Genomic DNA, 15,193 nt, shown 5'->3' on the forward strand with positions numbered 1-15,193 from the left:
CAGCAGAAGGCCCCTGAGGAGTATGTGAGATAAAGACAGAGACTCCCTGGACTTGATAAGGTGGGAAGAGGTGACCAGAGTGGGTGGAGAAGAGGACAGAGGTGAGGAGGAGGAGGGAGTGGGTGCTGATAACTCTTTGAAGCTTAGTTGTCAGTAGGGCAGTAATAAAGTAGTACTAAGGTCCACAGAGTATCTTTTATTTGTTGTTTTTTTACACGTCTATTTAAATATAATTGCTTTACAATGTTGTGTTAGTTTCTACTGTACAGCAAAGTGAATCAGCTATATGTATACATATATCCCCATATCCCCTCCCTCTTGAGCTCCCCACCACGCTCCCCATCCCACCCCTCTAGGTCATCGCAAAGCACCGAGCTGATCTCCCTGTGCTATGCAGCAACTTCCCACTAGCCGTCTATTTTATATTTGGTAGTGTGTATATGTCGGTGCTACTCTCTCACTACGTCCCAGCCTCCACTTCCCCCCGTGTCCTCAAGTCTTGTTTTGTTTTTCAGTTGGAGTTTACCTAAGCATATTTGTACAGTGATGGAACAGTACAGCAGAGGGGACGAAATTAATACCAAGGAGAGAAAGGATAGTTAGAAAGCAAAATCTTTGACAGCCATAGGGCCAGGATTAATATCATAAATGGAATTATCATCCTTTGACAGGAGCCAGGAACATGTCTATCAAAACAGGAGACAAGGCAGAGAGCACGGATATAAATGTTCTAGGTTAGTAATGCAAAGTGGCCAAACCGAGGGAGTTCCTTTTGTTTACATTAATTTTCTCAGTGAAATATGAGATGAGGTTGCCAGCTAAGAAGGGACAAGTACCGATGGTTATGGAGGGAGCAGGTGAGAGAATTATGTTGGAAACTGGGAAAGCCAGCATAGGGCTGAGGGATGTGGGGGAGGGTTATCCAGTAGCATCAGGTCCTTTTTGAGAGTCACAGTCGTGAAATAAAGTGAGATCTATTTCATAGCAGTTTGATTTTCTCCAGAGCGTTTAGCTGCATAGAGCTGCATAGGCAGTCATTGGGTTTAGCCAATGATCTTTCTAGGTGAATGCTTCAGAGGGAGAGAAAAGCAAAAAAGTTCAGGGTGTTTGTTTGCAAGGAGGACAATAGACTACGTGGGTGGGGAGGTAGAGAAGTGAAGCCCTGAGGGATTGATGGGTAGTTAAGGTAGTGAACTCAGGGGGTTGGAGGCCTGTGCAAGGATTCAGGAAATTGTCAGAGCAGAGTTCCAGGCGTAGGTGAGCAGGAAAGATAAGATGTGGTCATGATAGGATGCTGGAAATGGAGATTTGGGAGATTAGTGAGGTCAAGGGTATGATGGTGACGGTGACTGGCTGAGCTGGAACAAAATAAACAAAATAACAAAATAAACAAAATAAAAGTTTACTGGAAAACACTAAGGGGCTCAGACACCAGGATGTTAGAGGGATCATGCAAGGAGGTGTGGAAGTTTCAAGAACGTTGATAAGAGAAATGGTGGAGGAAGACAGTGAGTTGGTGCTGATTTATTTGATCAAAACACCTGGATTCTTCGTTGCTGAAGCTGAACATGTTAGCAGAGAAGAGTACCTAACATACAGTACATACATAATCAGTGTGAGAGGTGGGGGCTCGTGACTCACGTTCATGTGATGCTTTGGGGGCATAAATCATGATCCGTCCACCATGATTAAAACACATGTGCCTCTCTCCATCAGCAGATGCTGCAGCCGCCACTTCGGCAATGGTGTCCGCGTCTGCCCCTTCGGTGTACAGTGTGCAAGCCCTCTCTCTCCTGGCAGAGGTACGTACACATCTGGCTCGTCGTCCCTCCCGGAAGCGAGGCTTTGCCAGGGCGTTCATTCTCAGGGGCCAGGGCGCACGGGCTGCACCATCCTGGGTGAGCTCGTAAGCCAGTCTTGGCCTCAAGCTGCCCCGTGGAGTTGTCTCGTTAGACTGTATGTACCGCGAGGACTAAATTTCGTATTACTGCTTGCTTTAGGAGATTTCTGTTTTCTGGTGGTCCTGTTCTTCTAGGTTCTGGCATCCCTCCTGGACATGGTTTATCGGAGTGATGAGAAGGAGAAAGCGGTGCCGTTGATCTCACGTTTGCTGTACTACGTTTTTCCTTACTTACGCAATCACAGGTAACGCCGCCTTCTCTGTTGTACCCTACCCACATGTGGAAAGATAGCTTGCGGGAAATAGGTCCAGCGGGGCTCCTTGCACCGTCTCTGACCTTGATCCTTTCCCCCTCCCACCCCTTTCAGCGCCTACAACGCCCCCAGCTTCCGGGCCGGTGCCCAGCTGCTGAGCTCTCTAAGTGGTTATGCTTATACGAAACGAGCCTGGAAAAAAGAAGTCCTGGACTTATTCTTGGACCCAGCCTTCTTCCAGATGGATACTTCTTGTGTGCAGTAAGAAATGCTGTCTAGATAAAAGCGTGCCCTGAATCTTCAAGTGGAAAAGTGTTTGGGTTTCTGTAATTAATTCTCATTCCTGAAATCTAGCATCAACCCACGTCATAGGACACCACTCACAGGTTAACTGTGTATTCCTGGGAAAGGAATTAAGTCTTTTAAACACTTCAAAGGTGTCTTTTTTTCATCAAGAGAAGAATTTCAAGTAAGAGCATGTTATTCCTGAAGAGCATAACACAGGGTGCCAGTGGTACTTGATCTAGTACTACTTTATCTTGTAATCACAAAATGCTTGACCAGCCTTGAGATGACAGGGCTCCATGGTGACACTGCAGGGAGCTTATCCCACTTCTTGGCTTACACTCCCCAAGTCCTCAGTGAGACCTTGTGGCCGGCCAGGCCCTGCACGCGCAGCGGAGATCGTGGAATCACCTTCGCAAGATGAACTTACTGGGCCTTTTTCTTGGAGGTCAACAGAACCACTCGTAACTCTTCCCCTGGCTTGGCTTAGCATGTCTTTATTAATGGCAGGGGTAGAGGGTGGAGATTGGTCTTCTTTTTTATGTGACCTGAGAGTGTGCCCGGCCACCAGCAGCGCCCGTGGCTTTTACCCTGTAATCCTGTTGCACTGTGGGGAGCCCTTTGACAGCTGATGGTGTTTGTTTTCACAACCCCCACTTCTTTCCATCAGCACAAGTGCATAGACATCCTCTGTGTGAGCATATTTCAGGGCAGCCCTTGCAAAAGCCAAAGCACCTTGACAGCTTGTGTTTTCTGGTGAGCTGGGAATTCTGTATCATTCCCTATATTATCCATTCTCTGTGCTAAGGGTATAAATGAAAAGCTTTTTCTTAGGGTTTCCTTATATAAAAACTATTCATCCCTTTCACTAACTTTTCAGGAAGGATTTTTCAATAAATCTTAAAGGGACATGTTATTTTTCTTGATGCTTTTAATCAGACTGTCACCCTTTGCATATTTACTTAATGTTGCTTTTTTTTAATATCCAGTTGGAAGTCCATTATTGACCATCTTCTGACTCATGAGAAAACAATGTTTAAAGATTTAATGAGTAAGTTCTTGCGTGTTATGTGCACATAAGTCACACTTTAAAGGAACAGCTCCTTTCGGTCATAATCACCTTTCAGAACCCGGCTCGAACCCTTTATGGTGCCGTTTCAGCCACAAACTGTAATTGATGCGCAAGGTATATCGGGACTACGTGAATGAGCCTTCCTAGCTCCAGTCTGTTCACAAGAATGCCTTTCACCACCTTTTTAATAGTTCTATAGGGGAGGAAATGCTTTGGAAAGTAATGATACGTTGACCATAATTTGTTAGGAGTACTTCCCTGTACCTCACATCCTCTTCAAATACCCTATCATTCAGTATCATGAGAGAAATAAGCACTTTTATAAATGCAAATATTTGAATAATAACTACATGTGCTTAATCAAGATCGTGACCTCTCACCAGGGAAGGTGGGAATTAACATTAGTGTGAACGTCTCACCACTCACCTCTCATTGTAGTCTTCTCACTAAATGGACCTTATTTGCTGTATTTTTTCCAGACATGCAGAGCAGTTCTTTAAAACTGTTCTCAAGTTTTGAGCAGAAAGCCATGCTGCTAAAGCGCCAGGCTTTTGCTGTCTTCAGTGGCGAACTTGATCAATACCACCTTTACCTTCCTCTGATTCAAGGTAAGAAGGCCCGCCACGCCACACCCCCCCCCCCACCCCCAGACAGGCCCAGAGTGGCCGAAATGGCTGGCAACCAGAGGGGCCCACAGCACCTGTTGGCAGACTGGTCGAATGTTAAATGAGTGCTCGGCAGGAGTGCTTGTAGATCTTTGGAGATACATCAGTAAATCTGAAACTTTATTTTAAAAATCAGTTATTATTGCTATTCGTCTGTATTAGGTCGTATTTTACAGTCTGGCAGTCTGTCTCCTGCTCGATTCCTCCCGTAGTGCAGATACTTTGAGTTTACAATACTCACTGAGGCTAGTGAAGGGGCAGGATTTTGGAGAAGTACCTGATTTTTCCTTAGCGGTGTTTTTCTCTTCTTCATACCTGCAGTGTTCTTTGTCTGCTTCAGAAATGAATGATTGTGGATAGCATACATGATTTTGAAGGGTTTTTTCCCCTCCTCATAAAATGTTGAGGTGGCAAAGTGAACATTCTGTTTCAGTTCACCCTCCACCAAGATACAAAAGAATTCTCAAACAGGAATGTGTTTTCCTTAAGACTCACAGCCTAAGTGGAATATAATGAAATAAACAAAAATCTTTCAAGAATCATATTAAATATCATGAAGACTAGTGTATAACAAACAGTTTTACAAATATTAGAATTACAGTGTCAGTCGTCTTTGAGGGGTAGATTTATTAAGGTATAATTTACATACAGTAAAAGTCACCCTTCTGGCTACGCAATTCTATGAATTTTGATAGACACATACAGTCATGTAACCACCACTGCAGTCAAGATACAGAACATTTCCATCACCCAGAAAGTTTTCTCGTGTCCCTCAGAAGGCGTCTCCTGCTCTTACCTCCCAACCCCATCAACTGCTAAATCTGCTTTCTGTTCGTATAGTTTCATCTTTTCCAGAACGTCCTATAAATGTGAATGTGATTAGACAGTCTTTGAGTCTGGCTTCTTTGTTTTTGAGAGTCATTCATTCTATTGTATTTATCCATAGCTTGTTCCTTTTTTTTTTGCTATTTATTTCTAGTATTGCATTCTGTGCTTTGTTTACCAGTTCACCAATGGAAGGACATTTGAGTCGTTTCCACATATTTATGATGTAAATCTCTTACTCCGCCCTCTTAAAAAACACCTGTCAGCTCACAAAGCGTGTGCTCCTCCTAAATATTAGCACTAATTCTCAGCCCACGTCCCTACTTGATTAACTGTTTGAAAGATCTTAATTGTTTTAGGTCAAAACATTAACAGCTTTCACAAGTATTAATTACAACAGTTTTATATTTGCCATAATAAAAATACCATTATACTTCAACTGACAAAATGTCAGCACGTAAAGCACATAAAGAGATGTTCATGACGTAAACATCTTGAATACTTAAGATGTGTGAAAGCAAATAGTCAGATATTGATAAATCCTTACTCAAATTACTAACAGGAGGCTGATTAGATCAGAGGGTGACCAGGAATGCCAGCAGTGGAGATGGTAGCCCTCCAAAGACTTTGCTCAGTGCACAAAGCTGAACTTTGTTGCATCCTTATAGGATTTAAAGGGGAGAAAGAACAACAGGAAAGACATTTCCTCAAGGTCATGGGCAGCATCTGTGATGGTGCCTTATGCACCTGGCCATTGGACAGTGGCCTGAAAGGGCAGCCTGAAGTCCACTTTCTCAGAAGGAGAACATGGTGGGTGGTGCACTGTGCAATCTTTGCCATCCCTTCTCACTTTGGGAGAAATACCTATGCCTTCTCTCCCCCATCTTCCATCACACACTCCCCTAAAATCTGGGCTGAGGACCAGAGGGCTAAAGAGACAGGTGTGTAGAACAAGGAGAGAACAGACAGTGTCTTTCCCAGTCAGTGGTGTGCAGAATCTGACCATGGCAGAATGTAAACATGCAATTCTGAGAAATTAGGGCTCCAAGAGGGGGAGAGAAGTAGGGAAAAATAATATCACATACATTATGTATCTTATATTCATACATATAACATACGAGAGTGAATCAAATGCGATCCGCACTATGGCTGTAGAATTTATTTTAATTAACTTTTAGAAAAGACAATACATCGTTTTTCTACGTAATCTCCTTGCTTTTCAATACACTGTGTCAATCTGTCAACAAGCTTTCGTATTCCCTCATTAAAAAATGTTTTAGGCTGAGCTGTGAGCCACGAATTCACCGCTGTCTTCACTTCTTCATCAGAAGTGAATTTTCATCCTCGTAGGGCTGCTTTCAGGGGACCAAACAGGTGAAAGTCTGATGGAGCAAGATCAGGACTATAGGGAGGATGCTTTAACACCTCAAAACGAAGTTTCTGCAGAGTGTCAACAGTGTGGGCAGAAGTGTGCAGACGTGCACACCCTCAGACCACAAAAAATGAATCACTGCACACTGCTCTTCTTCCATGCAAATCACAAGTGGGGCATCCATTTTTGCTCGCACCGCAGTTACAAATGAGCTGATGTAACACATTCATACCTGCACAGCAGTGACTGGGGAGACAGCAGCCTTGAACGGAAAGGGCTGATAAGACAGTGAGGCCAACAGAAGTTTCAATATAAGCAGAGTGCGGATAAGTTTTGACTCACCCTCACATGTATATATAAAGCAAAGTCAGCATCTTGCTGACTTTAAATAAGGGATGCTGACTTGGGGAAGGAGGAATTTCTCCAAATAAATACCCTCCACTTTGGATAGCTCAAGTGCTGTTTTTCTAAAAATACTACGTTTGAAAAAGTAAACACGCTTACCCCTTTCGTTTTTTACTAACTGATGGTTTACAAAGCACTTGCCTCTATATTGTCATTGTCCCCAGAACTGTTGATAGGCCCAGCTTCCGTGAGGTCCTGGGGTGATGGGGTTCAGAGTGTTCTCTGACAGTCTGGGGACATTGACTGGCCCCACGGAGCAATGACACCCCAGAAAGGTCTACAAGCAACATTCTGTTCCCTTTAAGCTGATGAGTGTGGCTCATTCCAAGTCCACTAAAGTCCTTCCCATCTTTTAAGTCTTCCTCATTGTGCTGTATTAGCTCCATCTTTACATCAGGATACTGATGCTCAGAGAGATTAGCACCTGCGTAAAGTTGCATTGCCACTAACTGGCAAAACCTGGACTGAAATCTGAGCCCTCTAGGCTCCCAACAATAGGCTGTGGTCTTTAGTAGGTACCCTTTGAGGCAGGTGGGGATATGGGCTCAGCCAGATTACGTGGCCAGCCTAAACGAGGTTGCCCAACCTTGATGGTGGTGCAAGGATTCTGGCTCAGGGCTTTCTTTGGCTCTGCTCACAAGGACTCCTTAAGCCTGTAAGGTTTATCACTCAGCTAAGAAAGGAATTTTAGAGATTCTGAAATGGATCGTCTTGGCTGAAGAATAATCTCATGAATTTAGCTTTTATTAAAAGTATCAACATGAAATATGCCCTATGTGTACAAACCACTTTTTTTTAAATTTTATTTCCAGATCTTTATTGGCGTATAATTGCTTTACAGTGTTGTGCTAGTTTCCGCAGTACAACAAAGTGAGTCAGCTGTGTTTATACATATATCCCCATGTCCCCTCCCTCTTAAGCCTCCCTCCCACTAATTCAAAAAGATACATGCACCCCAGTGTTCACTGCAGCACTATTTACAACAGCCAGGACACGGAAGCAACCTAAATGTCCATCAACAGATGAATGGACAAACCACTTTTTTTTTTAATACTTTTTATCTTGAAGTAGATTAAGACTCACAAGAAGTTGCACAAATAGTACCTAGTGTTTCTGTGTACTATTTATCTAGCCTTGCCTGTGATAACATCTCACATAAACATAGTCCCTCATCAAAACCAGGAAATCAAGGGAATTCCCTGGTGGTCCAGTGGTTAGGGCTTAGATCCCTGGTTGGGGAACTAAGATCCTGCATGCCGTGCAGCGTGGCCAGAAAAAAACAAAACAAAACAAAAGAAAAAAACAGGAAATTGACATGGGACTGTTACCATAACTCAACTAGAGACTTTTTTAGACTTCACCAGTTTCTACAGCACATTCTTCTCGTGTGTGTTAGTGTACATGTCTAGTTCTGTGAACGTATCCCATATATAAATGCTTATGGCTGTCATCACAACCAGGACAAAATTCTTCCCTCTCCACTAAGCAACTCCCCAAGCCACTCACAGTTTTATATAGTCACACCCTCCACCTAACTCTAACCCCTGGAAACTGCTGATCTGTTCTCCATCATTTTAATTTGTCACTTTGAGAATAAATGGAATCATACATCATACATATTATATAAATGTCACCTTTTGAGATTAGCTTTTTTCATTTAGTACAGTGCGCTTGAGATCCATCCAAAGGCAAGTGGGGTATGTTCATGGGTGTATCAAGAGTTTGATCTTTATTATTAATTTTTTTTTTGGCTGCGTTGGGTCTTTGTTGTTGCGCACAGGCTTTCCCTAGTTATGGCAAGAGGGGGATACTCTTTGTTGGTGCACAGGCTTCTCACTGTGGGAGCTTCTCTAGTTGCATGGGCTCTAGAGCACAGGGTCAGTAGTTGTGGTGCACGGGCTTAGTTGCTCCACGGGATGTGGGATCTTCCCAGATCAGGGGTCAAACCTGTGTCCTCTGCATTGGCAGATGGATTCTTAACCACTGTGCCACCAGGGAAGTCCCAAGAGTAATCTTTTTTAATGAGTAATAATACTCCGTTTTATGGATATACCACAATTCATTGATCCATTTACCTGATGGACATTTGGGTTGTTCTAGCTTTTGATTATTGGAAACAAAGTCTCTGTGGGATTCCCTGGCAGTCCTGTGGTTAGGACTCCATGCTTTCACTGCTGAGGGCCCAGATTCAATCCCTGGTCAGGGAGCTAAGATCCCACAAGCCACGCAGCACAGCTGGGGAAAAAAAAGAATAAAGAAAAACAAATACAGCCTCTATGATAAACACACATGTACCATTTTTGTCTGGACATAAGTTATTTCTCTAGGATGAATAAACAAGTGTTTGATTACTGGGTCCTATGGTACATGTGTGTTTAACATTATAAGAAACTGCCAAATTGTTTTTCAGAGTGGATGTGCCATTTTGCATTTCCATTTAAACGATAATTCAAATCTCATTATCCTTTTGATGTCTATAGAGATACCCCTCCTTTCATTACTGATATTGGTAATTTGCCATCTCTCTTTTTCGGTCAGTCTTTTTAGAGGTTTATCAATTTTAATGCTCTTTTCAAATAACCAGATTTTAGTTTGATTGATTTTTCTCCATTATTTACGTTTGTTTTGTTTTCAACTTCACTTATTTCTGCTCTTTATTATGTCCTTCTTTGTGCATGCTTTGTGTTTATTTTGTTCTTTTTCTAGTCTCGCGAGGTAGAGGCTTGGGCTCTATACTTGAGTGCTTTCTTCCTTTATAATGTAAGCACTTAGTGCTGTAAATTTCCCTCACAGCAATACTTTAACTGTATCCAACAAAATCTGATATATTTTAATTTTCATTCATTTCTTTATATATTTTTTATTTCCTTTGATACTCCTTCTTCAACCCATATCTCATTTAGAAGTTTGTTAATTTCCAAGTGTTTCTGATTATCTTTCTGTTATTAATTTCCAGTTTGAGACCATTATGGTCAGAGAACATTCTTTGTAGGATTTAAATTTGTAGAAGTTAGATTATATCATGGTTCATAAAGCAGTCTTGGTGAATGTGCCACGAGCACTTAGTAAGATGTACTCTGCTGTTGTTGTTGAGTGGAGTGTCCTACAAGTGTTGGTTAGATCCTGTTGACTGATGGTACTGCTCCGTTCTATACCCTTACTGACTTTTTTCCTAGGGGTTCTATCAGTCATGGGATAGGGATGTTGAAGTTCAGTTACAGTTGTCACTATTTATTTTCTTTGAGTTCTGGCAGTTCTTTCTTCATGTATTTTACACCTCTGTTGCTTGGTGCACAGACATTTAGGAATGTTATATCTTCTTGCTGACTTGACCTTACCACTGTGTAATGTCCCTCTTTGACCCTGGTACTTTCCTCTGCTCTGAAGTCTATTCTGTCTTATATTAATAGTGCCACTCCAGCTTTCTTAAAATGTTTGCATAGTGTCTGTTTTTCCATTCTTTTACCTTTAACCTTCAAGTATTGTTATATTTGAAGTGAGGTTTGTGTAAGATAGCATACACTTGGGTCATTCCTTTAATCTGTTCAACCAATCTCTCTCTTTTAATTGGCATGTGTAGACCATTTACCTTTAGTGTAATTATTGGCATGTCAGGATATATTATGCCATTTTATTTATTTTCTGTTTGTTTCTTGTTTTTCATTCCTTTGTTTCCCTTTTCCTATTTTCCTGAGGTTACTTGAACATTTTTTTCAGCATTCCATTTTGATTTGTTTATTGTGGTTTTGGGGTATATCTCTTTATATAGCTTTTTGAAGTGGTTGCTCTAGAGATTACAGTGAATATTAGAATATACCCACTTGCTGTGGTCTACTAGTATCAACATTTTTACCATCATTTGGGATGCTTTTCTTTTCTCCCATTTGATGTAGTTGTCTGAAATACTACCTTTACATACTGGAACCACAAGAGATAGAGGTACACTTTTTGCTTTCACTGTCCAACACAGTTTAAATACTCAAGAGGAAAGAATATTATTATTATTTTTTAATTGGCCCCACATCATGTGGCATGTAGGATCTTAGTTCCCTGCCCAGGGATCAAACCTGCGCTCCCCGCACTTGGAGTGTGGAGTCTTAAGCCAGGGAAGTACCGAAAGAATATTATTTACACACATTTATTTACCCTTTCTATTGCTCTTTAGTCATTCCTGATATTCCATGTTTCCTACTGTTATTTCTATACTCTCTGAAGAACATCATTTAGCCATTCTTTTAGTGCAGATCTGTTGGCAACAGATTTTCTTAGTTCTTCTTCATTGAGCCTTTTTTTTTTCATCTTCATTCATCTTGTTTTGGTTTGGTTGTGGGCTTTTTTTTTTTTTTTTTTTATTCTTTCACCTTCTGGAAATATGTTTTCATTGGAAATAGAAAAATTCTGGGTTGGAGTTCTTTTTTTTCAGCACTTGATAAATGGCAACTTCTTTCTGACTCTATGGTTTCTAATGAGAAATCTGCTGTCATTCGAATTATTCTCCCTCTTAGGTAATATATCATTTCCCTCTGTTATCAAAATTTTTTTCTTTGTCTTTAGTTTTCAGAAGTTTGATTACATGACTAAATATGATTTCTTTGGTTTTATCCTTTTTAGCGGTCACTCAGCTTCTTGTATTTGTAGATGTACGTCTTTCATCAGATTTGAAAAGTTTTCAGTTATTATTTTAAAAATATTTTTCCAACCTGTACTCTTTTTCCTTTTTTCCTGTGATTCCAGTGCACAAATGTTGGATCTTTTGTTGTCCCACTGGCCTGTGAGACTCTGTTCATTTTTTTTCCCGATATTTTTTCCCTCCTTTGTTCAGCTTGAATAATTTCTGTTGATTCTGTCTTCAGTTTCCCTCTTCCTCTGTCATCTCCATTCTGCTGTTGAGCTCATCAGTAAGTTTTTCTATCTTTGTGATTCTGTTTTTTGGTTCTAAAATTTCTGTTTGACTTTTCTTTGTATCTTCTATTTTTTGCTAACGCTTTCTATCTCTTACTTGTTTCAAGTGTCCATAATTGATTATTGGAGTATTTTTAGATAGCAGCTTTAAAATTCTTTTCCAGTAATTCCAACCTATTATCTCTGCATTGGTGTCTTTTGGGTATCTTTTCTCATTCGAGTTGAGATTTTTGGTATTCCAGGTTACATTCTTTTCAATTGCCTTAGCTAGGATAAAATAAAAAGTTTTAAAAACCCCAGGGAACCCACTTCCAGGTCATTCCTTCAGTCCCAAGGCTCCTACCCAGTCCTGCCACCTTTCCTTCATGTATTTTCTGATAGTTGGTTTATGTAGTTTGTTCATGGTTTTTTGTTTGTTTGCATTGAGGTAAATAGGATGTATTATACTTACTCCATCTTGTCCAGAACCAGAAGCACAAACCACTCTTTAAAAATGCCAACTTGTTTGTCAAGTGTCTGAGCTATGCATTTGGTCAGAGTACTTTTAAAGGCAAGAAGTAAAAACCCACTTAAGCTACCTCAAATACAGAGACGTTTATTACTAACATATTACAGGGAATCTTAACCAGCATGACCATCGTTCAGCTGTTTGCTATGGCAATTTGTCATATTCCTAAGAAACCTTAAATTATGGGGAAAAAATCACATTCTACGAACAGTTATTTCAGTGGGGAAGTGGGGAAGACTGTTAGGGACTAGAGAGTTAAACTTTTTTTTTTTTCCTGCAGGAATTAAAGGTTTTGTCATGGTCATCAGATCTAAACTTTACTGAATAATTCTATTTTGTTCACGCACTTCACTTGCCACTCCTCACCCCCAAGATACAGTGTCATCTGCCAACCAATGTATGTGATCTCATAGTTCCATCTCCTGCCAAAGACTGTCTTCAGTTTCCGTGTCTCATGTTTCATAATCTTAGAAGAACACTTATGTGCTTGTTGATCACGTGATGGATTTCTGGCTTGAGCTAGAAGTTGATGCCTTTCTACTTAGCTGTAGCAGGGGAATAAGAGGCACTTGATTCCTCTTTAGCAAAGGCCATGAACTGCTGTGCCTCACCAAGAAGAGGGCCAGGGGCAAACAAGGGGCACAGAACCATTCCCTCAACACCCATCTCATGTACAGGGTTACTGTCAAATGTCAATTGCAATTTTATTGTTCCCCTTTGTCTAGTGAGAAACTCCAAACTGCATATTTGTGTAACATCTCTAAAATGTTAATCTTCTTTCCTTAGAACGCCTGACAGACAATCTCAGAGTTGGACAGACATCCATAGTTGCTGCTCAGATGTTTCTTTTTTTCAGAGTTTTGCTGCTAAGAATATCTCCTCAACATTTGACTTCATTGTGGCCAATAATGGTCTCTGAATTGGTGAGTGCAAATATTTTACTAGTGAAAGCAAAATTGGAGCCTTTTAAAATGCCTTTTCAGGAATAATATATTATTTCTTATATATCTAATTTTATCTGCAAAATTTTCAATCTAGTTGGTAGGGCATAGTCAGCTCTTGCTTAAATAGAAATATTTTATACTATAATCATAGATGATCTCTCAACTGTCAGTTATTCCAGTTAGTTTGTACTGTTTGATATTATTTGGGTTTTGTTTGTTTGTTTGTTTTTTCCGGGCTTGCCATGTGGTTTGTGGGATCTTAGTTCCCAGACCAGGGACTGAACCCAGGCTCAGCAGTAAAAAGGCCAAGTCCCAACCACTGGACTGCCAGGGAATTCCCTATTTGCTATTTTTTAAACTGGTTTTTTTTTTCCACTTTTATTGAGATATAAGTGTCATACAGCAGTGTGTAAGTTTAAGGTGTACCACATAATCATTTGACTGAAATATATCACAAAATGATTATCACAATAAGCTTAGTTATCATCTCATATAGATACAAAAATAAAATAATTTTTTTTCCTTGTGTTGAGAACTCGGGATTTACTCCCTTTCTTCTATAACTTACAGCAATGTTAACTACAGTCATCATGTTCTATGTTACATCCCTAGTACTAACATCTTTTTTTTAAGATTTATTTTATTATTTATTTATTTATTTATTTATTTTATTTTTGGCTGCATTGGGTGTTTGTTGCTGTACACGGGCTTTCTCTAGCTGTGGGGAGCAGGGGCTACTTGTCATCGAGGTGCTTGGGTTTCTCATTGCAGTGGCTTCTCATGAAGCAGAGGCTCTAGGAGCGTGGGCTTCAGTAGTTGTGGCGCACGGGCTTAGTTGCTCCACGGCATGTGGGATCTTCCCAGAGCAGGGATCAAACCTGTGTCCCCTACATTGGCAGGTGGATTCTTAACTACTGTGCCACCAGGGAAACCCCCTGGTACTAACATATCTTATAGCTTGAAGTTTGTACCTTTTTGACCACCTTCATCTAATTTTCCCTTCTCCCATCCCTTGCCTCTGGTAACCACAAATATGATCTCTTCTTTTATGAATTCAGTTTGTTTTTGTTTTGTTTTTTAGATTCCACTTATGAGATTATATAATATTTCTCTTTCTCTTCTCACTTATTTCACTTAGTATAATGCCCTCAAGGTCCTTCCATGTTGCTGGAAATGGCAGGATTCCTCCTTTTTCATGGCTGAATAATATTCCACTGCATATATATGAAACAATTTCTTTACCCATTTATCTGTTGATGGACACTTAGATTGTTTCCATGTCTTGGCTGTTGTAAATCATGCTGCAGTGAATGTGGAGGGGGGGGATACAGATATCTCTTTGACAGTATTTTTATTTCCTTTGGGTATATTCCTGGAAGTGGAATTATGGGATCATATGTTAGTTCTATTTTTAATTTTTTGAGCAACCTCCATACTGTTTTCCATAGTGGCTGTACCAGCTTATAATCCCACCAACAGGGCACAAGGGTTCCCTTTTTTCCACAGCCTCGCCAACCTTTGTAATCTCATCTTTTTGATGACAGCAGTTCTAACAGGTGTGAGGTGATATCTCATTGTGGTTTTGATTTGCATTTCCCTGACAATTAGTAATGTTGAGCATTTTTTCATGTACCTGTTGGCCATTCATATATCTTCTTTGGGAAAAAAAAAAAGTCTATTCAGGTCCTCTGCCCATTTTTTAATTGGATTATTTGCTTTTTTTGTTATTGAGTTGTATGAGTTCTTTATATATTTTGGATATTATCCCCTTATCAGATGTTTGGTTCGCAAATTTTTTTTCCCATTTCATAGGTTGTCTTTTCATTTTCTTTTGATTGTTTGGCTTTATTTGCTATTTTTATGGACCTATAAATTTTAAATATTATGCTAGGTTTAATCTCTCTCAAATACTAACTCGAATTCACATTTTTTTTAAAGATTCAGATATTCATACAGCTTGAAGAAGATCTGAAAGAGGATGATGAATCATTGAGGTAAGTAGTGCAAGGGTCTGCGCACATATGTGAAGGTTAATGGACATCACTTTATTTTTTTGTTTTG

The 15,193-nt window shown here is 40.3% G+C and overlaps 1 protein-coding gene across 4 annotated transcripts in view; it reads left to right on the forward strand.

The window, feature by feature from the left end:
• The window catches only part of DOP1B (DOP1 leucine zipper like protein B), a 115,464-nt gene that overhangs the window by 95,393 nt on the left and 4,878 nt on the right, over positions 1 to 15,193 (forward strand). For 3 of the 4 annotated variants that reach the window (XM_057696811.1, XM_057696813.1, XM_057696814.1), the window contains 7 exons: positions 1,717 to 1,802; positions 2,036 to 2,145; positions 2,269 to 2,415; positions 3,429 to 3,490; positions 3,991 to 4,119; positions 12,975 to 13,111; positions 15,071 to 15,126. In XM_057696811.1, the coding sequence (XP_057552794.1) occupies positions 1,717 to 1,802; positions 2,036 to 2,145; positions 2,269 to 2,415; positions 3,429 to 3,490; positions 3,991 to 4,119; positions 12,975 to 13,111; positions 15,071 to 15,126 (727 nt within the window). The remainder of the gene's footprint in view (positions 1 to 1,716; positions 1,803 to 2,035; positions 2,146 to 2,268; positions 2,416 to 3,428; positions 3,491 to 3,990; positions 4,120 to 12,974; positions 13,112 to 15,070; positions 15,127 to 15,193) is intronic. The other variant, XM_057696812.1, reaches the window with a different exon arrangement.

Source organism: Hippopotamus amphibius, chromosome 10 (genome assembly GCF_030028045.1).
Source record: "Hippopotamus amphibius kiboko isolate mHipAmp2 chromosome 10, mHipAmp2.hap2, whole genome shotgun sequence".
In the NCBI taxonomy this organism is placed as follows: Eukaryota; Metazoa; Chordata; class Mammalia; order Artiodactyla; family Hippopotamidae; genus Hippopotamus; species Hippopotamus amphibius.